Genomic DNA, 25,985 nt, shown 5'->3' with positions numbered 1-25,985 from the left:
ACCCCTAGGTTCTTCATGACTTTTTTTTTTCTTAAATTCCATATATATGTGTTAGCTTACGGTATTTGTCTCTCTCTTTCTGACTTACCTTGATATTTTTTTAAATTTCCTTCACTAAGGTGGCTTGGTTTCTACTTATGAAGGCTTAATATATAAATGTTTATATATATATATAATTTACCACACCTGTATTTATTTTTCATTATAAATGTGACATGTGCTGATAGTTATAAAAAAAAGAGAGAGAAAAATTCGAACATTATAGAAATGCCTCCCCCCAATGGCCAACTGTGATCATACTTCTCAGAGATGATTCTTATCGACAATTTGATGTATGTTCTTCAGACAAAAAATGGTATTGTCTTAGCAGCAGCAGTATAACTAACCTTTACTGATTGCTTACTCCATATCAGGCAATGTGTCAGGGGCTGTTTGTATGTCATCCATTTCAACATCATAACAACCCCTGTGAGGGAGGGATTTCTCTCCCCAGTTAGGGTTGAGAAAAAATTTTTTTAAATTTCTTTATTTTATTTATTTATTTTTGGCTGCGTTGGGTCCTCGTCACTGTGGGTGGGCTTTCTCTAGTTGCGGCGAGCGAGGGCTACCCCTCGCTGCAGAGTGCAGGCCTCTCATTGCAGTGGCCTCTCCTGCTGCAGAGCACGGGCTCTAGGTGCGCGGGCTTCAGTAGTTGTGGCTCACGGGCTCTAGAGCGCAGGCTCAGTAGTTGTGGCACATGGGCTTAGTTGCTCTGCGGCAGGTGGGATCTTCCCAGACCAGGACTCGAACCCGTGCCCCCTGCATTGGCAGGTGGATTATCAACTACTGCACCACCAGGGAAGCCCAGGGTTGGGAAAATTTTATATGCACCAACACCAGTCATTTATTTTTGTAAATGTGGGATGATGTTATACCTACTGTACTGCAACTTGCTTCTTTCATTCTTAAGATATTGTGAACATCTTTCCTAAACATTCATGTAAAACTTTGAACAGCTGCAGAATGTTCAATTATATGAAGTCATCATAATTAAGCAATTCCCAAAGGATTTTTGTTGTTGTTGTTACAAACAACGCTACCGTGAACAATTTTTTTTTACAGATATCTTTGTGTATTTGTGTGAGTGTTTCTGTAGGATAAGTTTCTAGAAGTAGAAACAGTAGGTCAATATACACATATAAAATCATTATACAGTATACCTTAAACTAATACAATGTTATATGTCAATTATATCTCAATAAAACTGGAAAAAAGTAGAGTCTTAACTCCAATCTAGCTTTACCAAAAAAAAAAAAAAGAAAGAAAAAGAAACAGTAGGTCCAATAGGGCATGCAAATGAAAATTTTTTTAATACTTTTGTGTACAATCTAGATAACAGAAAATGAACTATATTTGAGTGTCTCATCTGTGTGCTGAAGGTCTTTTCAAATCTAAATCCAAATACAAAGTGAAGATCAGGACATCTGTTTCTCAGAGCTGGTTTTAGATTCTTGGTTCTGCCACTAAATGGCTATGAAACCAGGAGCCATGAAGGAAATATATCATTAAATGTCTGAGGCCTTGATTTCTTCCCGTGTGAAATGGCAACACAGTAAGATCTATTTTCTGAAGGTCTCTTTTGCTCTACCGTTCCCCCATTTGATTCATCCTTTAGTTCTCTGCACTTGTTTTCTTATTTATGAAAGAAGACTTGACCTTTCGGCCTTTTAGGATCAATGAGTTAATGCATCAATTAGTTAAGAACTTTCAAACTTAGAAGTGCTGAGCAGTTCCCTTATTACTTGTAGAGCAAGCAAACTTTGCTGGATATAACCTTAAAATTGCTTGGACTTCGAAAATTGTTCCTTGGTCTTTAAGAAAACAAGATGATCGTTGAATCCAAGAAGTCACTGTGTCTTAGCATTCTGCATGTGATGAACAGCAGGAGGTGTCTGGGAAGGCTGATACGGTACCACATCTCTCTCAGGAATCTTGGCTTCCCGAAATGAGTGTTTCCAACTGTCCATTCCCTAACAAAGAAGAGACTGTGTGGACCATGACCTCACAGAACAACAGCACATTTTAGATGAGAAACTTACCCAATCTCAGTCTGTGGTGTTTGGGACAAAGTCTGAGATAATAAAGCCTTACATTTTCACTGTGTTCCATAGTTATCATCCCACTTGGGCCTCTCAACATCCTGACGCAATAGCCAGAGATGGGATGGTTATTCCCATTGTTAAGATGCAGATGGAGAAATTCAGAGAGCTGTGCTGACTGCCTGCTATCACACAGCGGTGAGGGGCAGAGCTCAGCACAGAGTCTGGGGCCCATCCTCGCTTGTCGGCAGTGGGCCCCAGCACGTTACTCTCCAGATCCTTTCTGCTGACCCCTTTTAATGGCTAGGCTCCTCTCCAGTGTCCTCTCCAGTACAGACGTATCCAGTTTAGAAGGTTTAATACCTTGGTCTGGTAAGTGGCATGTACAGGCTATTCCGTGGAATTTCTCTGAATTTGGGATCCGAGCGATGGTGAGTTTTACTTTCTAAAACACAAGAAAGAAGAACATTAAATGACTAAAGACTATCTTTAGGACTGTTGGTTCTCAGTGTCAGTCTGTCCTCATTCACACCCTTTGAAGCTGGTTTTGAGGAAAATCTGGGCTGGAAAAAACCAGGATGACTTATATTGATGTATTCATGTGGAAGATGGATTTTCATTCTCTGGCCTCCACTGGCCTGAGCCCTTAGGGCAGATTCCAGAGTACATCAGTCCTGTTCAGATGGGCCCATTTGTACCAAGAAATAAAAAGCCTCTTGAAACAAGAGAATCCAAATAAGACCACCAGACAGGACCAGCCCCTGACAAAATTGGGAGGAGACTGAAGTTCTATGTGTTTCTCCTGCAATCTAGCATCTCCTCCCCTTTCCCATGCACATCTCCTTCCCCTCCTTTAAAATCTCACATTCTCTCCCCTTCCTGTCCCTACCCACGCTCACCCCAAATTCCCATTTCTGTCAACTTCATTCTCAAGGGTGGAAAGTACATCTGCTTGGTTCAGCTGTTGCAAAACATTAGGGGCCTTTGACTGCCCCTCCTTTCGTTCCATATCTTCCCATCTTCCACTATCATTTTTCCTTTCAGGGACAAGCTATTTGAATTTTAAAAAGGACTGGATATTTGTTTTTAACATAAAGAAATAGATCAGGAATGGTAGGGATGGGCAAGTTTGGGAGTTTTTTGATCTTCAAATAATCATATTGGTGAACACATGTATTTCTCAATAGCATCTAGGAGAAAGGGGGGCAGGCAGAATGAGCCCAAAAGAAATGCTGTCAGTCCCTCTTATGCAAGTGACTCCACAATCTAGAAGGCAGTCTTGATAAACTGCAGTCAGCAACACCCAGGTGGAGTTCCTCCTGGATCTGCTCCCAGGCAAAAACCCTTTTCTTGGCTTCAGAGCTGATGCCTAGGTCTCTGGATAAGCGTATTGTTTGGTAACTTTCAGAAGATTATATTGAACACTTGGCCGCAGCATGGGTCTTTGGCAGAGGAAATATATTACAGTTACTAGAGCGTTGGGCTGGACTCCTAAAAGCTTCCCTTTGCCACCACACAAACTCCTACCCTAGTCTTCAAAACCCAAGTCAAGCATCCCCTTCTCTGAGACACCTTTCTGGCCTCCCTCAAATAGATTAACTTCATTCTTCCTCCGTGATCCCATGGTCCTCTGTTCGTATCTCAAGGCACATACTGCACCTGTAACTAGCACATAATATACCTATTTTATCCACTAATCTGTAAGCTCCTTGAGCTCAGGCCGAGGCCATTTTTGTGGCTCTAGGACCTAGCAGAGAATACAGCATACAATAGACGTTCAATAAATGGTGAGTGAGTGAGGGAATGAAGGAATGAATGAGTCCTTTTGCTCTAACACTAACTATTTATGTATCGTAGACAACTCCCTCATTCTTACTAAGTTTTCCCATTTAGATAGTAGGGGTAGTACAATTTGTCTAACCAACAAAGTTATTGTGTGATGCAGAAGAGATAAGACATATTTAATCATAAACTCTCAGAGCTGGAAGAAATTTGAGAGATCTTCCTGTACCGTGGTTTTCAGAAATTCTAAGCCAAGTTACTGTTTCCTCGAGGTGAGGTAACAGGAAGTTCCAACATGAAAAAATAATGATAAACATACACTGCTGTCACTAGCCAAAGCCCAGAACACCGTCCTCTCCCTCTCCTCTCCTCCTGTCCTGGTCTTAGGGGTCCAAGAAGTACAGTTTGAAAACCAACCCTCTCTCACTTTAGAGAGAAGAAACTGAAACTGACTTGTCAGAGAAGGAAGTGACTTTCCCAAGGTCAAGTGGCATGTCAGAAATAAAAATAGACCAGGAAAGGAGTTAACAGTATGGAGACTGTACTAATAGGCAGAAACATGGCGAGCCTTTTAACGACACGCGTACTCGGTCCATAGTCACATGTTCAGTATAATTCTTACAATAAGTCTGCGAGGAAGGTATGTCCATTTCTAAGATGAGGAAACGGAGGCTTAAAAAGCCAAACCTGGGGGCTTCCCTGGTGGCGCAGTGGTTGACAGTCCGCCTGCCGCTGCAGGGGACACGGGTTCATGCCCCGGTCCGGCAGGATCCCACGTGCCGCGGAGTGGCTGGGCCCGTGAGCCATGGCCGCTGGGCCTGAGCGTCCGGAGCCTGTGCTCCGCAACGGGAGAGGCCACAACAGTGAGAGGCCCGCGTACCGCAAAAAAAAAAAAAAAAAAAAAAAAAAAAAAGCTAAACCTGTTCAGCATTCCCCAGCCGATAGTAGAAGAAGTAATAGTAACCATTCTGAGCACCTAATATGTGCCCGTCACTGTTGTAAGCATGTTATATATTATCTCATTTAATTCTCCAATAACTAGCATTATCATTATCCCTAATTTTACAGAAGAGAAGATTGAGGCACCATTTGGTTAAAGGAGGTTGGATGTAAACACTGAGCCTGCCTGATTCCACTGCAAGCTCTTTTTTGCCATGTCATGCTGCGTCTGAGGTCTTGAACCCAGCCGTTCAGTCTCCTAGCCCAGTGCTCCCTCCAAATACTACTTGACACAAAAGAATTTTAAAAGGGTCCTAAAATAACATTCTTGTTATTTAGAAGTGTCTTAGGAAGTGTTATTTACACTTCTTATTCTCTTATTTACATATGGTGGCTGCAGATTGCAGAATCTCATTTGTCTTCAGAGCACAGCACTGTTCAGACACCATCCAAGACCTTGATCTTGTTCCTTCTTGCCCTGACCAGGGCCAATCAGCAGGACTCACCTCCCCCTGGATGGACCGGCTGAGAAACAAGGAAACCTCCTCCAGGCTCTGGGGCTTCAGGTCATTCACGGCCAAAAGGTGATCTCCGTGAAAAAATAAGCATCCCAGGTGCGGGGGGCCATCCCACTGAGCCACACTGCAATGAGGGTACAGCATCCAACACAAGAGTGAGACGGTGCTTGCTGGGAGTGCGGGGCACAGATGGAGATACAGATGGGGCTCCTCACTCCATTCTACCACTACTATTACTAGTTTCTTTAGCTATATTGAACTACATCTGAAGTAGTCGAACTCTCTTTTTCTGTTTGGAATATTCTTTCCTCTATCATTACTCTGGGAGCCTGAGTCTTCCTCCAAACTCCAACTCCAATGACACTGCCTCTCCAAAGCCCTCCTACGCCACCCTTCCTTTACCTTAATTAATCTCTCCTGCCTCTGGACTTCTACTGCATTGTCTGAGCCCCTCGCTTATTGTATGCTCAGATCAAATGCATTTTATATTTACTTGTTTATGCAGCTGTCTTTTTCAACGGCTTTGAAACCCCAGAAGTATGGAACCACCTTTAAAAAAATGGTTTTTTATAACCCCATAAACAGAAGATGTTACGTACTGGGTTGGCCAAAAAGTTCGTTCCAGTTTTTCCGTAAGACGATACGGAAAAACCCAGTATTTAAAGTGAGCACACAGTGAATATGTCATGCAAAAATAGATGAATTATTAGATGAGCAAGCTCAGGTGTAAAGGGGTCCATAGTTTCCATCAAATATGTTTTGAGCCTTAGATTGTGGGAAGTTTGGAAAAATGGCAGGTTGTGGTTCCTGCCCTCTTATAGAACTTATAATTGATGTGTGATGTTTACATTAACAAGCTTTCTTCTATTCTAAAAATGTAATCTTCCATCAAAATGAATTACAAGGTCTTTAAAAGAATGTAGAATCAAACAAACAGTGATCATTCTAAGAAAATTCTCTGCCACACAATCTTCTGTGTCTGAGTCCCTGACCAGCAGGTTTTTACCTGATGTCTAGAAGTCTTTGACCCTGGTATGCCATTTTCTTTTAGACCTTAGATTCTTGTTGACCTCACTGACTTCATTCATCAAATACTCACTGCTCGTTGTTTGGCAATGATTTCCTTGGACTATACGTATTCCTGCCCACTTTTCCTCACTTTCAAAAAATCAGAAATTTAGTGCTTCCTGGACTTTTGGGTCCTCCTATGCCCACCTATCTCCCAGCTGTCCCTCCTATACAACAGTATCCTTATTTCTGCCTCAATCAAAGACGTTTTGTGACAACAGCAGCACGAGAGTCCGAGTTCTCCAGGCAGTTTTGCCACATACAGTGCTTCAAGATATAATGACTGTCTTCATATCATCCAACCCCATTTATAATCAGTAACCCTCAAATCTCCTACCTACCATATCCATCCTGCAGCTTCTCTGAGAGCAAGATGGTTTATGATGTCAGGAGGAGAAAGGAACATGTTCAGCTTCTCCACTTGGATTTCATCGGGGATGTTACTACAAGACATTTGTAAAAGTCAGGCGACTCTCTCTGGCTCTGAACTGTACCTTCTGAATGGACTTTGGCTTCCGACATCTGAGACGGTATTATGCCATTAAAGATTGTCCAAAACATTTGGAGAAGAATAAGAATTTAAGTTACTCGTTAATGCCCTCCTCCACCCCCTTGGGATGTGGTAGCGATGGTAGACAATGGAAAAGGAGTAAAAAATGGACGAAGTTCATTATATATCATGTCAGTTTGCACACTTCTCCACAGAAGGAGACATTGAAAAGAGTTAAAGTTGAGAACGATCTCACCAAATGTTCTTGGCATCATTTAAAACCTGAAAGTTCTCCAGCCTAGTCTACAACCAAACCTCATGTGACTTGCATGCCTGTCATTTTAATAGTAAAATCTGGGTGATATACAACCCAGGTCAGGGTGATCCAAGGTTCCAGAACCTGAAAGGACAGAATTTTTTCGAGTATTTGAAAATGCCACTCACAGCCCTGGGGACTGCTCACTGCACTTCCAACTCTGGTATTCACTGTCCTTGGTTACTGTATCAGTGAGAAGGGCAAGCTGGACAGATTCTTGGCTCAGTTGGAGATTAAAATGTGAATTCTGAGTACAAATGGAAGCCTGCCTTGCTCTACGGGCTCATAAAATTTGAGAAATGAGAACTTTACTTGATTAGTATAGACAATTGCACAACACTTAGTGAGGCCGCCCCCTTTTTGTCATTCGTGATCTGTGCTTCCGTATTGGCAGGTGAAAGACAAGAGCCCGTTCCTGAGCCTTGTTCTTGTGGGTGAAGCTCCCCGTTCAGGATATCTGCCAGGGTCTGGGATTCCTCTTTGCCATCAGCAGACTTATGGGACGACTCTTTGGAAACACTAGAGTACAAGAAGTTAACACAAACCCTTTTTCAGCGTTATCTATTTACAGCTTTCCGTGGTGTGTGAATCAGATTTAAGTAACTAACAGCCATGTGAAAACTAACAAGGTTTTGAAGTATGTCCAACCATCAGAATCCCAGCTACAGTTAGAACCAGATCCAATAAACTTCCCTTCTAAAAATGGACATGGGACCAAAATAGCCCTTTACATTGGGAGGGTTTGGAGAGACAAAGTGAGCGTGTGAGAGACATAAAGGCAAAATAGAAAAGAACTGCCCCGGGAGACAGAAAATGTCCCCAGGATGTCACTAATGGTTTTCTATGGGTAGAGAAACCATTCTCACGTTTACTTGTTTTGAGATGACTGAACGGCGTGTTGAACTTGGTCTATGGTAATGCTTTTGTATTATTATATCAACTATTTAAATGATCTGGTAGCAATTGTTCTAGAACAGTACATTAGCTAAGATCAAATTTTAAGGTATGGCAGTTTTACTTACCAGGATTTCATGGACATGTAATGACACTCAACTGCCTCGGAGACCTGGTCTGGACTACCAGGTCCAATGGGTTCAACGGGTTCACCAGAATCATTGGCAGCAATAATATTATCCAACTATAGACAAGAGGCAGAGACGTAAGGATGTGAGTCTATCAATAAGCCAGGTACCTTGTCACCCACTACCTGATGGCTCTGGTCCCTGAAACAGTATGCCTACCATTGGATGAACAGTGGTGCTCATTCTGGGGGAATGAACCAGTAAAGCTTCTGGCAGACTCCAAATCTGCTTTCTTCTCTAGGATTCCCCACGTTCCTGATACAAGTGTCCTATTGGAGTAAATTGCTGTCCATTTTTCTGTGTCATCACTAGGCACTTAATGACATGAACTCTTTTGCCCAACCGATACTATTATAGAATCACGACACCTGAGTGGGTCAAAGGCTCCGACACAGTGCAGAGCTGGCCTCGGGCTACTCTGCTCACAGGCAGTCAAGTTACTTCAAGGGGCTGTAAGGATTCTAGAAAATACTGTCCTCTGGGGATTCTCCACTAGCCTGTTGGAACTAAGTCATTTGGGGCAATGGTTTCTCAAAAACCCTAAGGGCTTCCGATTGCCTACCTAACAAATTAACCATGAACCATCACTGGAACACTTCTTTCCAGTCAAGCCAGCCCTCCCACCACGCCCCCACAAACGGTGTTCTTCTAGTGCCCATTTCATGCAGTTTTCTTCCCCTTTTCTCTTTTGTCTAATGAAGCTGTATTCAGGCCTGGCTTGAGGTCCCATAGCCCCCTCTGATCACCTCAGCCACTGCCAACCCCTCCCTTCTCTGAACTTCTACGACACGGTGTTGTACTTAATTTTTGTGGTGGTCTTCCAGCTTAGTTTTATCTGCCTTACTAGACTTTGCATCTCGTAAAGTACCTAGCAAACGCCGGGCATACAGCTAGCGCTCAGTACTACCTGGCTGGTTGGTTGGACTGTTATGAAAGACTAGTCGCCGTCACCATGTCCCAGAGAGCACTGGCATGAAAAGCGGGGTCCTGTGGTCAAACGAGCTTGGGGAATGCTGTGCGTTGTATCCTGCTGGGCTATTTATAATGCACCACTGCATACTAAAAAGGCGCTGAGACTTCTTCAGTGAAGAAGCTTGTGTAACTTACTTTGATTTGGTGTTTCCAGAACTTATTTCACCTCAGACTGCTTCTTAGGTATGAACACGTCACCATCTTATAGAAAAACCCAGTTTGGGAAATGCTGCCTCCCTTCCCCCAATTTTGCCTTCCTACTTCCCATTTCCATTCTCTTCTCTCTGCTGTCCACCTTGAATATAGCTGCTGGGTTAATAGTACTAGAAGAGAATTTGGTTTTGCCCCTTCCTAACTGAGAAGCCACCACTGCCCCTTGTCCTGCCTGCAGCATGAAGTCAACTTGGCATTCAAGACCCATTATGGTCTGGCTCTATTTTCTGGTTGCTGTGGGGTTTTTTCCCCTAATATGCCACTCACGCTGGGTTAGAGCTCAACTGAACTATTCATCATATATGTTGTCAAATGCCATTTTGTGTCTTGAAGCCCTCCCTGACTCCAGTGGAGACAGAAAATCTGTCTTTATTTCTATTGCTTCCAGAGCTCTTTTATTTTTTAAAAAAAGTATTATTTTATTGAAGTGCAGTTGATTTACAATGTTGTGTTAGTTTCTACTGTACAGCAAAGTGATTGAGCTATATATATATATACATATATATATATATATACGTATATATATATATATATATATATGTATATATATTGGGTTGGCCAAAAATTTCATTTGGGTTTTCCATAAGCTGTTATGGAAAAACCCAAATGAACTTTTTGGCCAACCCAATATATATGTATGTGTGTGTGTGTGTGTGTGTGTGTGTGTATACACACACACACACATTCTTTTTCATATTCTCTTCCATTTTGGTATATCACAGGATATTGAATATGGTTCCCTGCGCTATACAGTAGGACCTTGTTGTTTGCTTCCAGAGCTCTTTGACCATGCCCTGGTGGAGCATCGTCAGGTGGTAACTGGTAAGACTGTGAGCACTGAGGGCAGGCGTGATATCAGGTCCTTTCTGGTAGCCACCATGCCTAGCACAGTACAGGATTCGCACACAGAAGGCACTCAGTAGGGAATTCCAAATGATCGATAGACTGGTTGGTATGTGCCACACAATTTATCACCCAAGGGTATTGTTGTTTCTGCTCATGTTATTATTATCTCTTCCTAGAATGCAGAAAGACTCCCCAGATCAATCCCTCAAGTCCAAATTTTGCCTATCATGTAAGGTCAAATGTCATTCCATGGAACTTCCCCTGGCCTCTGTCTGGAAGTCAGCTTCCCCGCCTACCACCCCTCATGCCTTCTGAGCATTTTACGAGCATCTCTCTTCAGCATGGAGCCCTTTCTGTCTCGTATCATGGTTGGTTCCTATTAAAGTGTCAACACTGTGAGCACATCACCTGTGTCTGATTCTGAAACCAGCCTAATGCCTCAGAAACAGTGCCTGGCAGGGCTCAGTAAATATTTGTAGAAGGAGTAAATGATTAGTAAACAGAAGGGGTTACCTCTCTAAGAATACTTCGAGGATTAATATAATGACTCTCTTCTTCTGTATCTTGAGCGGTGTCTGACAAGATGGCATGCGGTAGATGAGCTTCTCTGAGTCCTGAAGACCTTTTTTCCATTAAATGCTGAATAAAGAGATGAAGACAGAGTTAATGCTTTTTCTTTGTCTTTGCAAGAGACAGAATTAAACCACATGTTTTCTGGAAAAGGCATAATAGATTAATTGGGTTGAGAACATCCGAGGATCTTCCAAGGCTACATCTAGAAGCCCACACAACTTGAACTTGCTTCTTGAGTCTGGGTCACCACTGATATAAAAATATAAGCCCATCTTTCAGGTTTTTCTCTATTATTGGGTCCTGTAACTCAGAACAAGTAATTCTCTCCGGTGGGTGGTGTTCTAAGTCACTAAGCTCCGCCACTGAATCCTCCACCCTCATCTTTTTCTAGTTTTCATTCAGTGCCATCTGAGAAGCTAATTAGCCCAGGGTCAAGGCACTGCATCTTTTCCCTTTCCGCTCAGTGTTCCTCTTTTGTGTTCTGCTTATATAATTCTACTGTTTCCATAGCAATGCAATTTTGTAGCATCGATCATGTGATAGTATGAATTGTAGGCTTCAAGGTGATCTAGGTTCAACCAATTACTGCTTCCCTCTCTAATAGATACAGGACAGTACAAAGTAGCTGCTTTGCCTGGCAGGAAAATTGTTATAAGTACAATTCAATTCTTCCAAGTACAATGCCTTAGAGCAAGGGGGGGGCGTTTTGAAAAAACCCTGAATGTTCTCTAGCAAGTCCTTGAAAGAAAGTGATTAAAAAAAAAAAAAAGACGTATTTAAGTTGTGTCCGTTTTTCTAGCTCCAAGTTCACGAAGCCAGGTCATGCTGAGTCTGGGATGAGGAAGGGTTCCCATTTTATTTTAGAAACAGCAACAACTCCCAACAAGGTAGGTGGTTCTCTTAGCTGAAGCTGATTGGAAAATCACTGGATTGGAATACACAGTATGAAAAGGTGAAATGACCAATAATATTATCTCTAGGGAGAAGGGGTACAGGAGTGAAAAGCTAGAGGCATTTACTGAAAAGAGTTATCTTTCTCAACCCCATTTCCTACCACCTTTCCTACAAATACCAAATGAAGTGTTTGGCCTGGTGCATTTGATATGCTACAGAAAGCTTTTAAAATAGTTGGAGAGCTTCCAGCTAGATAAAACAGGAGGCTCTGCCCTATTAAGATATGCCTGGTACCCAGGGAAAAGGCGAAGTCAGTGGTTACATCTCTAAGGGACAAAATAGCATCCATGGCAGAAGAAAAAACACCACTCGGCCTGTTCATTAATAATATCCAGAATTGGGAAGATTGCAAATCCAAGAGAGCTGAAAGCACAATTACAAATCATTTTCAAGGGGCAAATGTATTATTTGTTTTTTCCTCCAATGGACTTCATTAGAAATGAAGTCACACACACACACGGAGAAGCAAGACTGATTTGGGTAAATATAGGAAATAATAAGAACTCTGATTTTGCCTCAGCAGTACAGATGGTCAAGTGGTGTTCGAGGAATTTTTTTTACAGAAGTAATCTTTGCCCTGTTGGTGAAAGGAAGGAAAAGGCTACCATCCAGGCTTTTGTTTAGCTGGGGGGATCTCCACCCAACATACCCGATGTACCTGGATGCATATCAAAGAGCATCCAAAATGAATGAATACATTTAGATGTAGGCAGGGCAAGCAGTAAGGCTCATGGTGGGAGGGGAAACAGACTAAATATAGGATAGATCATAGGACTAAGAATCATTCTTTGGTGGATTAGGCTTTGAGGAAGATGTCAAATACATTGACTTTTGAAGCATCAGCTGGCTCTCAGGCAGGGCGTCCTAAGAGAGGTAAGTCCGATTACCATGTCTGGAAGACTTTTTCTTGCTGTGGTCGTGCTGACAGCCTCCGGTGTGTAGGAAAGACCAAGGAGAGGGATGGGGTCTGAAGAGGGCCTTGTATCACCAAATGAGAGTTTCTCCTGCTTATCAAAAAGGAATATTGGAATCAGGGCATGATTGATCTCTTGTCTAGAATGAAGCAACAGGCTGGTCATGGGGCTCTCTGCTTCCAATCTTTGACCACTAACATTTATACTGCTGGCCAGCATTCTCCCGTTTAGACAAGAGCTGGTCTTGTGTCTCTCCTGTTCCAAAACCCTTGAGGACTCCCAGCCTGGCCTTCAGAGATGCTCTAAGTTTCCCTCAACCTGTCTTTTCAACGCTGTGTCCCTCTGTACCCCACCCCTTCACTCTAATCATTTGAGTACCTGTAGACACACTTTGCTTTCCCTTCTCCTTGGCCTCTGCTTTTGTTGTAAGCATGGAACAATCTAGAAACCATGTCAAAACGATACCTAGAGGCCAAAGTTTCATTTATAAAGGTCTGTCCTAAGAAAGGACTTAGGTAAATTAGCAAAGGTTCTTATGAAGTAAATAAACAACTTAAAATTTCTGGCACTTACATCAAAGAAACCTTATATTGAAAATATAAGATAGGTAAAAAGCATGTTTTTTAGAAACCACCCTGGACTTAGTCATTCCAAAGGTAGCTGTTATGTACCTTGAATAACAACGATGGAAAATACTGTAGTTTCAGCTACTATTAAAAAAGGCCACAGTTAGCTTTCACTCCTCCTACTCCAATAATGAAAATTTGAAGTGTCTGTATTTTAGCTCTCTTGCAAAACATAAAAGATTTTTTTTCTATTGTTAGTCATAAAAATAACAAGGATGTACATTTTCTCACTTATTTATTCCTTGTATTAATGCCAGTTGCTAAGGAGGGGGAAAAAATAGCTCACATTGTTTCCTTGTGAAAGAGGGCTTTGTTCAGGTGTCCCGCTATTTTATTAGTGAAATAGTTACCCCTGTATTCTGGCGTGCTGCTTTTATATTCCGGCAGAGGGATGACAAGAAAGAGACCCAGTCTTTAATCTTCTCCCTGTTGATAGGAATAAACTTTCAGCCGGCATGTGGCAACAACGGCGCCTGCGCTCATTTTGAACCGGAGGAGGATTCTTTTATTAAGATTGGACAGGCAATGGGGTAGGTACCAGGGAAATAAGGATCTTTTTCTTTCTTTCTTTTTTTTTTTTTTTTGCTGTACGCGGGCCTCTCACTGTTGTGGCCTCTCCCGTTGCGGAGCACAGGCTCCGGACGCGCAGGCTCAGCGGTCATGGCTCATGAGCCCAGCCACTCCGCGGCATGTGGGATCTTCCCGGACCGGGGCACGAACCCGTGTCCCCTGCATCGGCAGGCGGACTCCCAACCACCGCGCCACCAGGGAAGCCCCAGGATCTTTTTCTTGAGTGGCTTAAATGCCCCCCCTCCTTGGATCCTTACCACCTCCATGCTAACACACCAGAATTAACCCTCATGCCACCCTTGTGAGCAAAGCTCAGAGAAATGGGAAGAAAAGTGGAAAGTAACAGTATAATCACAGGGTTTGGAGCTTTTGACTTTGAAACGGATTTCTTTTGTGTTCTTAAGTGGCCCCTTAACCTGTCAGCGCCATTTGGTGTAGCTATTTAGGTGTGCCTCCCTTTAGGGAGTGCATGTATTTAAGGATGTATTTGAGCAAATACATCTTCTTTCTATTGACTCCCAAGACAATTGTAAGGAAAGGTTTTCGCCTGGGGATTGATCTGCAGCAGATCAAATCTCTTCATATGGATACTTGGGCTTGAGCATTTGCCACCTCCTCTGTACAGCTGCCTTCTCCAACTTTAGCCTCTCTGTCAAGCAGATAATCGCCCGCAAAGAATCCATTTGCCATCTTCGCTAGCACCAGGAGCCCCTCTTAAAAACTGAAGACTCCTTCAGGGACGAGCATAGCCACTCCCTAATATATGTACCTTGGGTAGATGCTAGCGTATTGGCTTCTTGTACATAAAATGTATCCGCGGTGATGGTGACAGTTATGGGTTGAATTGTGTCCCCCGCCTCAATTCACATGTTGAAAGCCCAATCCTCAGTACCTCAGAATGTGACCTTATTTGGAAGTCAGGTCAGGTTGTTGCAGACGTAATTAGTTAAGATGAGGTCAGACTGGAGAAGGGCGTCCCAATCCAATGTGACTAGTGTCTTTATAAAAAGGAGAAATTTGGATGTAGAGACGTGCACATAGGGAGACTGCCATGTAAAGGCTGGAGGTTTGCTGCCACAAGCCAAGGAACTACCAGAAGTTGGGAGAGAGGCCTGGAACAGATCTTCTCTAGAACCTTCAGAGGAACCATGGCCTACAACACCTTGATTTCAGACTCCTAGTCTCCAGGACAGTGAGACAGCAAATTTCTGTTGTTCTAAGCCACCCAGTTTGTGGCACATCGCTATGACAGCCCTAGGAAATGAATACTGTGATTTGTCAAGGTATTTTAACACATAATAAAGACTGCCAAGGTGGTGTTTAAGGTTGTGGCCATGGGTTTCTAGTCAAGGCATGTTTATGGTGTACTGGTTTAAAATGTTTTTGTTTATTTGTTTGTTTTTTATTTTGCATACAGGAGACACCCTGTGTTATCTTACTACTTACCTGTCATAGCCAATGAGGAAGTATTCCCTGTTAGTGGCCCTGATCGACATCACTTCGTCATGATGGCAGTTAAACATCTTCTGTACGGATTGCATTTTTTCATGGTTACTGATGCCGACTTCTATACTGGAACTTCTGTTAGATATAGATATAAAGTATTAAACGGATGCAAATACAAAATTAGGAAGAAATTGACTAATGGTTTTTATTGTTTCAAATTGAATAAAACTTTAGATCTGTTTGATCAATACTTTGAAAATTGTCCAATAGTTTTAGAAAATAAGTTTAGATCTGGTTTATCACTGATTGAAAATACTTTGTTCAACCTAAAACTTAATTCTGAATTCCTATTTCAGTTGGACTCTTAGTTCCACAAATTAACGTTTTCTAATCTTTTTTCTATTTTGCAGGCAACACGTTAGTATTGGTTATTATAAACATTTTCTTGATTGGATACGCACTGATCAAGTTCAATAGAACCTCGGTGATGATGGTCTTTGTAATAGGAAAGACTAAAGCCCTTTTCCCCACTCTTTGACAGGATGAAAAGCCGCTTTTTCCAAGAGGTCTGAAAAATGAAAACATTTTGCATCTCAGTTAAATCTCAAAGGAAGAGAAAGGATTTTAAAAATGCTCATGAGGCTGGTGGGAGGCCTGTTAAATCTTTGTGAATACTTACTGCAGAGAAGAAAAGCTGAGGAGGTGGTGATTTAATAAAGTAATCTTGTTTGCAGACTTCATTTTCATAATATAATGTAAATTGTTTGCCTAATAAAAGAAAGTGAACAGGACTCAGTCTGTTCCCTATACATTTCTGAGAAGAACTGCTTCAATTGGAGAACACTGTTTACTGCTGGAAAGGTCTTCACATTATTCAGTTATGGAAAAACACATCTATAATAGGCCAGGAGAACAAAAAACCCAGGACGAAGTGTGTGATTCTTATTCATCCACTGTCGGGACCTTTGTTCAGATGACATTTAGAAGCTCTTTAATTCAGCTCACACCTGTCTGGCTCTCCGGATGCCGGTGGCTCTCTAGATGTGAGCAAAGATTTGTCTCCCTTCCTGTTGAATCACCAGCCGCAGCAGCAAGATAATTCTGCCTTGACCTTTGACTTACCAAACAAAAGCAAAACCACCTGCTATTGAAAATAAGGTGGCAGAGTGTTTAAATAGGAGCTTTCCAAAATGTTAATTGCTTCTCTGTAAGGATGGACGTGTATAGGCAGTTTTGATTTTTTCTATATTTTTGAAAAGGTCTGCAAGAAATATGTACTACTTTCCTTATCTAGAAAAAATTAATGTTGCTAAAATAAAATTTATTTTAAAAAGAAGACCTTGGTTTTGCTTTTACATCCAGGCTATAGTTCTAGTTCATCCATGGTTTGGTAAAAGACAGCCTTTACTAAAGAATTAGCACTTCTTTATTAAGTGAAAACAGAATGAAGATTAGGTACTACAGCTGATGGAGACATTAGGCTCGTATCCAGTAATTCTCAGCCAGCCGTCCTCACCTTCCCTGCCTCTCCTCCTTCTGCAGCAGCTCTGCCTGCTGCCCCCGTTCTTCCCACCAAGGAAGAAAAAAGGAAAGAGAAAAACAGAAGGAAACAAAAGCAAAAAGCTTTAGCTCCTTTATTTAATGGTTGTGTGGCTTTGGACAAATTCACAGAGTTATTTACTGAACAAATACTTACAGAACACCTTGACTCACTAAATTTCAGTTTCCTCATTTGTAAAATGGAGGTGAAAGATAAAGGAAAGCCAAGAGCATCGTAGCCACTGCAGTCCCTGACCGACAGTGCACCCTGAGAGGAATACAGGATGAAAAGCAGGATGCGGCACTCTGTGATCTAGAAAAACAGTCCCCATAGATAGTCAGAGGTATTTCAGGAAGAATTTTAATGAATCCAAATCCTTGCAGCTTCCCGTACACAGATGAGCACTAAAATCATTAACTTGAGGTATCTGTTCTTTGTGACTAACAGCAACCTTTTACTGAGAGGTATTCTTTTTTTTTTTTTTTCTTTTTGCGGTACACGGGCCTCTCACTGCTGTGGCCTCTCCCGTTGCGGAGAACAGGCTCCGGACGCACAGGCCCAGCGGCCATGGCTCACGGGCCCAGCTGCAGCATGTGGGATCTTCCCAGACCCGGGCATGAACCCGTGTCCCCTGCATCGGCAGGCGGACTCTCAACCACTGCACCACCAGGGAAGCCCTACTGAGATGTATTCTTGACTGAATGTATTTTCTAGCCAAAAGTCATACATAAGCTGGTTTCCCCCTACCTCTTCAGAGCGGTTCCCTAGAGCTACCGAGAGGCTGTCTCCCCAGTAGGAGACAGAGTGGAGTAAGAGAACAGAGTGAGTAAGAGAGGAAGAGTGGTATAAGATGAGGCTGCAGATGAATCCTGCAGCACCTGGTAGACACTAGACCATGGTACAGTTTGCATTTATTTTAAAAGCAATGGACAACACCATCCATGGATTAGCCTTGACCAAAAAACACTGAAACAACCTCATCAACCCTCTAGATCCAATTTGCAGGAAATACAGAAAACAGAGAAACATGCTAAACACCATACCAGGGATGTGATCAGCAAAATTCAGTCTCTAGGGGAACTTCTAGGACAAAATCTCAGTATTTTCACCCTTGGATAGATCATTTTTGGCCCTGAACATCTCCACCTCGATTTCCCATAAACTTCTTTCTCTCATCCTTTTCTCGCAGGTGCCCTAGATCACTTGGTGCCATCTATCCAGCCTCCCCTCCTAGAACACTTAGAGTCCTCTTAAAGTTTCACCCTTCCATCACCCTTCTGTCCAGTCAGTCATCAGTCATGTCCATTTTACTTCCTGGATCCACCCCTATCTCTCTGTTCTATCACCACTGCCTTCAAGACCTTCATACATTTCAATACATTAAAGTCACATGAATTCAAGGCCTGCATACGTTTTTCACTATACTGCTTTGGTAACTGTCTAGATTGACCCTCTAATTCTATTCTTGGCATCTTCAAAACCATCCTCGACATAGCCCTGAGAGTAAATGCCAAATCTGGCCAATTTTGTACTTTGGGCAAAGATGAAATAACAGGAACTGGATTTACTCTCCTGTCTGAAACACACAAAAAATACAGAATATATAAATTAGTTGTGTTCATGACACTGGTCATAGGCAATAAAAGTCATGGATCCCTAAGAGATAGGAAACAAACTTGGTGAGCCCTACAATTTCCTTGGCAGAGTTTCCAGTCCACAGCACAGGAAAGGGGAACTGAGGTGGGCCCAGGTGGACCCCTGAGCGGAGGAAACAGAGCTGAAAGTTCAGGGAGATCAAGGCAGCTAGAGCTCATAGGACAGAGGGAAGAGCCGCACAGAGGGAGAATCCCAGAGACAGTCACAGGGTCCCCCTCAAGTATTCAAGAATACTGATCAGTATACGTGTGTGGGGAAACTACCCAAGGCCAGAGAATGAACCATCAGAAAAAATTAGAGGGAAGAGTGCCCAGTGCTCACTGGGCCAGAAAAAGTGCCGGTTCCGTCCAGCCAAACTGGCAAAAATGATCATCGATGGAGGACTGGGTAGAGTACTAGGAAGGTCTTGCCTCCGTAGTGGGCAATAATTAGCTCTGGGCTGAGGACTGCTCCAGACCTAACAAATCATAAGAGCAAGTCTTAAAAGGATCAAATTGTTTCCAAGGAAGTTAACTGCATCCCAGAAAAAAGCTCAAGATTCATAAAAATACAAAAATATCCAGCACCCAACAAGGTAAAATTTGCAAGGTCTGGCAACCAATCAAAAGTTACCTGGCATGCAAAGAGACAGGAAAGCATGACCTATAATGTAGATAATCATCAATCCTTCAAAACTGGCCTAGAACTGACACAGATGTTAGAATTAACAGAGAAGTTCATTAAAACAGTTATTATCAACTGTATTTTATACATTCAAGAAGTTAGAGATATAGAAGATATAAGAAAGATCCAAAGTGAACTTCTAGAGATGAAAACCACAATGTCTCAGAAAAACAACAACACTGGATGGGATTAATGGGACTAAAACAAATGGAGAGTGAAAAAAGAAGCCCAAACACAAAAGAGCACTGGTGCATCGTGGGACAATTTCAAGTTTCAGGTCACTGGATTCCCTGAAGTGGGGGAGGGAGACAGAAAAAAATATTTGACGAAATAATGCTGAAAATTTTACAAATTTAAAGAACACTATCTCAGAAATCTCAGCAGGTCAGGAACCCCAAACACAAAATATAGGAAGAAAACTCTAACAAGGAACATCATAGCCAAATTGCTCAAAATCAGTGATAAAGAAAAACCTTAAAAACTGTCAGAGGGAAAAAAGAGATAATGCATACAGAAGAAAAAATAAGGGCGACGTTAGATTTCTCATCAGAAACAACGCAAACAAAACAACAACAACATCAAAACCCAGTGGAACAACGTATTTAAAGTACCGAAAGGAAAACAGTGTCATTTTAGAATTCTATAGGCAGCAAACATATCTTTCAAAAACGAAGGCAGTTTCAAGACATTTTCAGACATGCGAAAGCTGAAAGAATTCAGCATCAGGAGGCCTGCATTAGAAGAAACGTTAAAGGAAATCCTTCAGGTGGAAGAAATGATGCCAGATGGAAATCTGAATTTATACAAATGAATGAAGAATGCTGAAGTGGTAACTGCAAGGATAAATATGTGAAATTTTTATCTGACTATTTAAGACATAAAAATTCAATTGACGGGGCTTCCCTGGTGGCGCAGTGGTTGAGAATCTGCCTGCTAATGAAGGGGACACGGGTTCGAGCCCTGGTCTGGGAAGATCCCACATGCCGCGGAGCAACTGGGCCCGTGAGCCACAACTACTGAGCCTGCACGTCTGGAGCCTGTGCTCCGCAACAAGAGAGGCTGCGATAGTGAAGAGGCCGGCGCACTGCGATGAAGAGTGGCCCCCGCTTGCCACAACTAGAGAAAGCCCTCGCACAGAAACGAAGACCCAACACAGCAAAAATAAATAAATTAATTAATTAATTTAAAAAATTTCAATTGACTACCTAAACCAAAAACTCTTGATATATGTTAACAACATAGATGAATCTCAAAAGAATTATGTTGAGTGAAAGAAACCAGACAAGAGTTCATACAGTATGATTCCATTTATATGAACTCTAGTAAATGCAAACGAACTTAGAGTGACAGGAAGCAGAACAATGGGGAATGGGATTGGGTGCTGGAGGGAAGGATTCTAAACAGGCACAAGAAGACTTTGGGGAGTGATGCATGTGAGTACTATCCCGCTGTGGTGATCGTTTCCCAGGCACATACACACAACCTTATCAAGTTGTTCATTTTAAATATGTGCAGTTGATTGTATGTCAATTATACCACAATAAAGCTATTTTTCTAAAAATATGAGCAATCCAAAAAGCAAATCTGATGACACCACTTCCGTGCTGAAATGCATCAAGCGTTGCTGGTTATGTGAGGTCAATATCCGGCACCATATAGCACCACTTTCCTGTTCTCCCCCCGTCCTTCCTATTTTACAGCCACATTCTCCTTGAACACAACCTGCCTCGAACCCACTTCATCGCTTTCGGTCATGCCGTCCCTTTCTGCTGAGATGTGCCGTCTTTCCCAATCTCTTTTAAAACCCTATACAGCCTTTAGGGGCCAGCTCCATGACGCGTGTGCTTTTTTTCCCTTCAGACTCCACAGAATTTTGCACTTACCTATCATAGCCTGATCATATGTGCCTATCTTAACTTCCCAATACAGCTGCTAGAATGTGTTTATCTTAATATCCCAATGAAATTACAAACTCATTGAGAGAATGACTATTCTTAATTAACCTGTACATCCTCTGCAATACAAAGCACGGTGACTTACTAATAATAGGTGCTTCGAATAAATATTCAAAAATACTCATTTCGGAATTGAATCAGATAGTTTGATTTTTAAGTTAGTTCATCCTAAACTTCTGACCAATCAACTACAGTGAGGCATGTGAGCATGAAGCGGGAACATCTGAATAATACCCCTTGACCTATCCTCATAATAAGCCCTGATAACAATTTTGCAGTGTCTCCAATGAGAATTTCATATAAAATCAAGGAAATATTCTCCAGTCTTTTCTGGGCTATAGTTTGCTGTTAGTACCATCTCCCAGCAACAAACGGAACATTTGGTCCATGAAAATCAGAAAATGCCGAATTTCTAGATAAGTGAGCTCTTACAAAATAATCAGCTGAATCTAATAGCCTCCGCTACGTTCTCCACACCAAGAATAATTATCCTTACTAAAACCATCTTCTGTATCCTGGTTAGTGTGATGGGAATTGATCATTATTTTCAATAGAGTTTTTTCCTTCTGAGAATATGTCCCTTGGGTACCTGAACTCTTCCGAGGTTTGGGTTCCATCATGGCTGCCTGTTCTCACCTGTCAAAAAGAAGGGTTAAGCGTTAGTCCCCAAACAACGGTATAGGCTTAGCCACTCAATCACCAGGCGTCAGGATGGTGCTCCCAACGTTGGTCAGATGGCTTATCGTCTCCCCTCTCCCCATTCTGCCCTTGAGGTTGATAGTAGCCATGGTAATGAGGACCCACCCAAGCAGCCTGTGTTCACCAAGTGCCCGTTCTGTGGAGGTGTTGCTAGGATGACCAAAGGAGCATCTTCCCTGGACTTCCTCTGCTCCTGCTTCATAAGTGGCTCTGACAAGACAGCCCCTGGGGATAGCAACACCACCAAGGAACAGAGACGAGAACAGGGCAGAGGGCAGCATGCTATGGACGAACTGCAGCTGAGAAAGCATTTCTGGCCAAAAAGAAGCCCAAGATAAGCCCTCCTCCATGCCAGGAACTCATTTTCTCCAGAGGGAAACCTTAGAGCAAGGACCAGGGCATACCCCTATCCGTAAACTGCCTCCACTGCCTGTGTGCCCCGTTCCCAGGGCTGCCCAGCACTGGGGGCTGAGGCTGACATGGTCAAACTGACTCTAGAGGCCAAGTCCTTTCCTGCACAGATCTGCTGGCAATCCCATGATTGACACGGGGCCCTGCGAGGAGAGGAATCCCACAGGGTAAGAGACCACGGGGCAGGTGAGATCTCTGAAACGGGAATGTATTGGTGACCAAGTTTTACCTTGAATCAGACTCTCAAAATAGGAGGAAACGCTGAACAGGGCTGTGCTAGGGCAGTCCCAGGGCAGTCCCAGGAAGTGGGAAGAGGCAAATGGCTCTTTACCATGCAGTTGGCATGATGTCATTCCTCCTCTCCTGAGGTCTCCCTTTCTCCAGCATAAACCCACTCATTCCTCCCAGGGCATAAATGACTCAAAGGAAATTCCTGAAATATATATGTATATTGCATATAGTATACAATATACATATACTATACTATAGTGTGTGTGTGTGCACATGTATATATATATATATATATATATATACATGCGCATATAGTATACGATATACATGTATACATATACTATTTGTGTACATATATATAGTAAACAGAGATGAAAGTCTTAAGGTTAAGACTGCAAGATCTCAAAGCATACTTTTGGTGATCTGTGAAAGGCACATGGGAACCCTCTGAAGACAAGTGGGGTTTTCCTGGACCTAGAACTCACACATTCCCTAACTAAAAAATGGTTTTCTCTGTTGAGGTATCTCTGTATAATAACGATAGTGATTATTTGAACAAATAACAAACAGATAACAAGTGAAGTAACAAACAGGTCCCTGGGGGATCTTAAGGCATATGTTGGATCTCTGGTGCCCTCAGCCCTCCCCTGGCGTAAGGGCCACGCTTAGCTCTGTGCAATGGGCACCAGGCCGCTGAGACCAAAGCCTTCTGTTCCCTGGAAGAGCATTTCTGTACAAGGAAAAGGAATAGAACCCACCTAAAAATTTGCCAACCATGGACATTAAAAAAAATTTACCCCTGAGGTTTTGCTTTAGATCCCTGCGGTTCTTTCCAGTTGTAGGGATTTCACTGCCTGAAGCAGAATTGGGGGCCAGTGGTTCTCAGCCCATCGCCTTTCCCCTCATCCCTGCATGTGGGACTTGACCACCTTTCCCACAGGGCATTTAGCCTAGTGAGCGATGGAGTTCAAAGGTGAGATTGCAGGACTGTGCAGGAGAGACTAGCTGAGGGGAACTTTTTTTTTTTTTTAATATTTGAATTTTATTTTATTTATTTTTTATACAGCAGGTCCTTATTAGTCATCCATTTTATACACATCAGTGGATACACGTCAATCCCAATCGCCCAATTCATCCCACCCCCACCCCCACCCCCACCGCTTTGAGGGGAACATATTTTAAAGCAGTGTTTTTACTGCAAGCTCTCTTTGTTTAAAAGCCCCAAATCATTCTTTTTCTTGATAGAATAATTCTTTGTTAAGCCTTTACAGTTTGTAAAATGTGTTTGCTCACATGACTGCTTTGGTGTCGCAGAACTGTCCTGGGAGACAGCTCGTTTTACGCACGGAAAACTGCGTTTGCGAGAGGACGAGCGAGGTTACTTGTGCAGAGCCCCGCGCCGCTCCACGCTCCCACCCACATCCATGCTCCCTGCACACCGTGGGCGGCAAGGAGAGCTCTGGAGGACGTTTCTGGCCTTCCAATGTCTGTGAAGGGCCCCAAAGTCTCGTGTAGGGACCACTCTTCCTGCTTTTTTTTAATGGTGGTATTTTTTTACCCACTGTAAAATGAGACGGCAGTTTTAGAGTATTAACTCTGGAATCCAGATTCATCTCCATCAGTTATGACATGTGATCTTGGGTACCTTATAGCACCTCTCTACACCTGTGTTCCTTCATCTATAAAATGGAAGCGGTAATATCACCACCCTCATAGGATTGCTGTCAGCATCACTTGAAATAATATGGCGAAGAGCATTTTATAGGTACTTGACAAGTGTGACTTGTTGGGTCATGTTCAGTTCAGATAGTCTATGATTCTATGATTGTTTCATAATGACTAGCATGTATTGAGTACTTCATACATTCCAAGCACTTCTAAACAAAATCTGTGTCATAGATTTCATATATATATATGTATATAAAGGATTTCACATATATGTATACATATTCTGGATTTCACATAATATATATTGCCTATGATCTATATCGATTTCAAATTATTTTTATGAAATTCAGTATATGTATACATATATATGAAATCTACTATATTCATACATATGAAATCTATTCTATAAATTTTGCTGATATAATGTAAGCAAAGTTTTAATATTATATATTACACATATGAAATCTAGTGAGACTCAACATAGCAATGAGATATAACAATACTATAACATTTACATTATTCTTACAGTGATACAGTACCCATTTTACAGATAAGAAACTGTTACCAGAAAGATTAAGTAATTTGCCTTTGATCACATAACTAAAAAGAAGCAGAGCCAGCGTCCTAACTCGAGAGCTGGTGTCTGAACTACTTTGCTCTTCCTTTCACCTGAGAAAAAAGAATTAAATCTGTTCAGAGTTTGGCTTTCATTTCTTGTCATTGCCCCCAAATAAAACAGCCTTTCAGATTTAACTCTTTGATCTTGTTCAGGAGACAGCATCCAGTCTTACTGCCTAATCTGTTTATTGTAATGAAATCTGATGAGTGTGATACCAAGAGGTCCTATTTCCCTCTGTGCAGTCCAAGAAGGTTATGAAGAGAGAGCCCGTAACAGTGATTTTGTTCAGTTAAGCTTCCAGATCAGCACAGTCTTGAGAACCCCAACCAGTCACGTCAAGCAGTACTTACTGGAAGCCAGGTGGTCACTGGTTCGGTTCTCAGCGAAGTGTCCGGTCCTTGCGTCTCCTGAACTCACCGCGGCTCGCTCTGAGCTCTGACGATTAAGTACAAGCTTTCTCTGAACTGTGAGTCAATGGGAAATTCCCAAACTTCTATCTTCGGGAAGATTTTACTCTTAATCCAAGCTCAAGGAAGCTGGTGACCCAAGGGAAGTCCTGGGCTTTCATTCTTCTTGTGGTTTGGCACAGAGCTGCCCCAGGCATTCCAGGTGTCTAATAACAAAATAAAAGCAAACAAATAAAAAATTCCTGCCAGACTCTGGACCATGAACACAATGACTCTTATTGAAAACAGTGCCAGCCCAGTCTTGACCTCCTGCAAGGACTGCCATTGAAACAATTCCTTTGCTTCCCACCCATCCATATCCTCCCAGTGTCCTCCTGGGGAAGTTAGGAAGGGTTTCCTTGTGCCAGATGAGGAAATAAAACCCGACTTCTGTAACACATTTGCGCATGCCAAGGGTCTCTGGAAGACCTGCTTATTTCTCCACGATGGAGTGGTCAACAGGGTAGCACTGGGCAGGCTCTCTTGAGCATCCTGCACAGCCACCACCAACGCTTAGAAATAAGCAGGCTGCCATGAATGGTCATCCTCAGTGATATCTAACCACCGAAGGGCCTTAGGTATATTTTCCTTTCTATTAAATTGTTTTTGGAGAAAGAGGAAGTGGCAAATGAATTAAACTTCTTACAGCACCTTTAGAAGTGAAAGAACATAACTTTAATCTTTGTTTTCACTCGTGTGACTGGACTTGA

At 42.4% G+C, this 25,985-nt stretch overlaps 1 protein-coding gene and 1 long non-coding RNA gene across 2 annotated transcripts; one reads left to right on the top strand and one right to left on the bottom strand.

Moving 5' to 3' along the window:
• Window positions 1–2,057: 2,057 nt before the first annotated feature.
• PLEKHS1 (pleckstrin homology domain containing S1) lies at window positions 2,058–25,384 on the bottom strand. The gene is made up of 13 exons (XM_060125789.1): window positions 25,180–25,384; window positions 21,791–21,837; window positions 16,067–16,155; window positions 15,849–15,955; window positions 15,388–15,522; window positions 13,722–13,797; window positions 12,719–12,835; window positions 10,818–10,943; window positions 8,214–8,329; window positions 7,504–7,710; window positions 6,727–6,828; window positions 5,306–5,441; window positions 2,058–2,523 (listed from the first exon to the last, which is right to left on the bottom strand). The coding sequence occupies exons 2-13, from the start codon at window positions 21,819–21,821 to the stop codon at window positions 2,344–2,346; spliced, it is 1,422 nt and encodes a 473-aa protein (XP_059981772.1). The 5' UTR covers window positions 21,822–21,837; window positions 25,180–25,384; the 3' UTR covers window positions 2,058–2,343.
• On the top strand, window positions 13,815–16,115 carry LOC132506970 (uncharacterized). The gene is made up of 3 exons (XR_009535984.1): window positions 13,815–13,901; window positions 15,359–15,469; window positions 15,929–16,115. It is a non-coding gene; the product is annotated as an uncharacterized LOC132506970 (long non-coding RNA).
• Window positions 25,385–25,985: the final 601 nt, after the last annotated feature.

The sequence above is a fragment of the Lagenorhynchus albirostris genome, chromosome 16, assembly GCF_949774975.1.
Source record: "Lagenorhynchus albirostris chromosome 16, mLagAlb1.1, whole genome shotgun sequence".
NCBI lineage: Eukaryota > Metazoa > Chordata > Mammalia > Artiodactyla > Delphinidae > Lagenorhynchus > Lagenorhynchus albirostris.
This window is presented reverse-complemented; position numbering and strand designations above follow the sequence as displayed.

Excerpts from the sequence above, each read along its gene's own strand:
- PLEKHS1 (XM_060125789.1), bottom strand. The coding sequence starts at position 21,821 with ATGATGGAACCCAAACCTCGGAAGAGTTCAG. Across the intron at positions 12,836-13,721 it reads CAGCACGCCAGAATACAGGG|GAGAAACTCTCATTTGGTGA; the intron begins GTAACTATTTCA and ends TTTGATAAGCAG. Across the intron at positions 5,442-6,726 it reads GAAGCTGCAGGATGGATATG|TGTGGCTCAGTGGGATGGCC; the intron begins GTAGGTAGGAGA and ends CCCTCATTGCAG.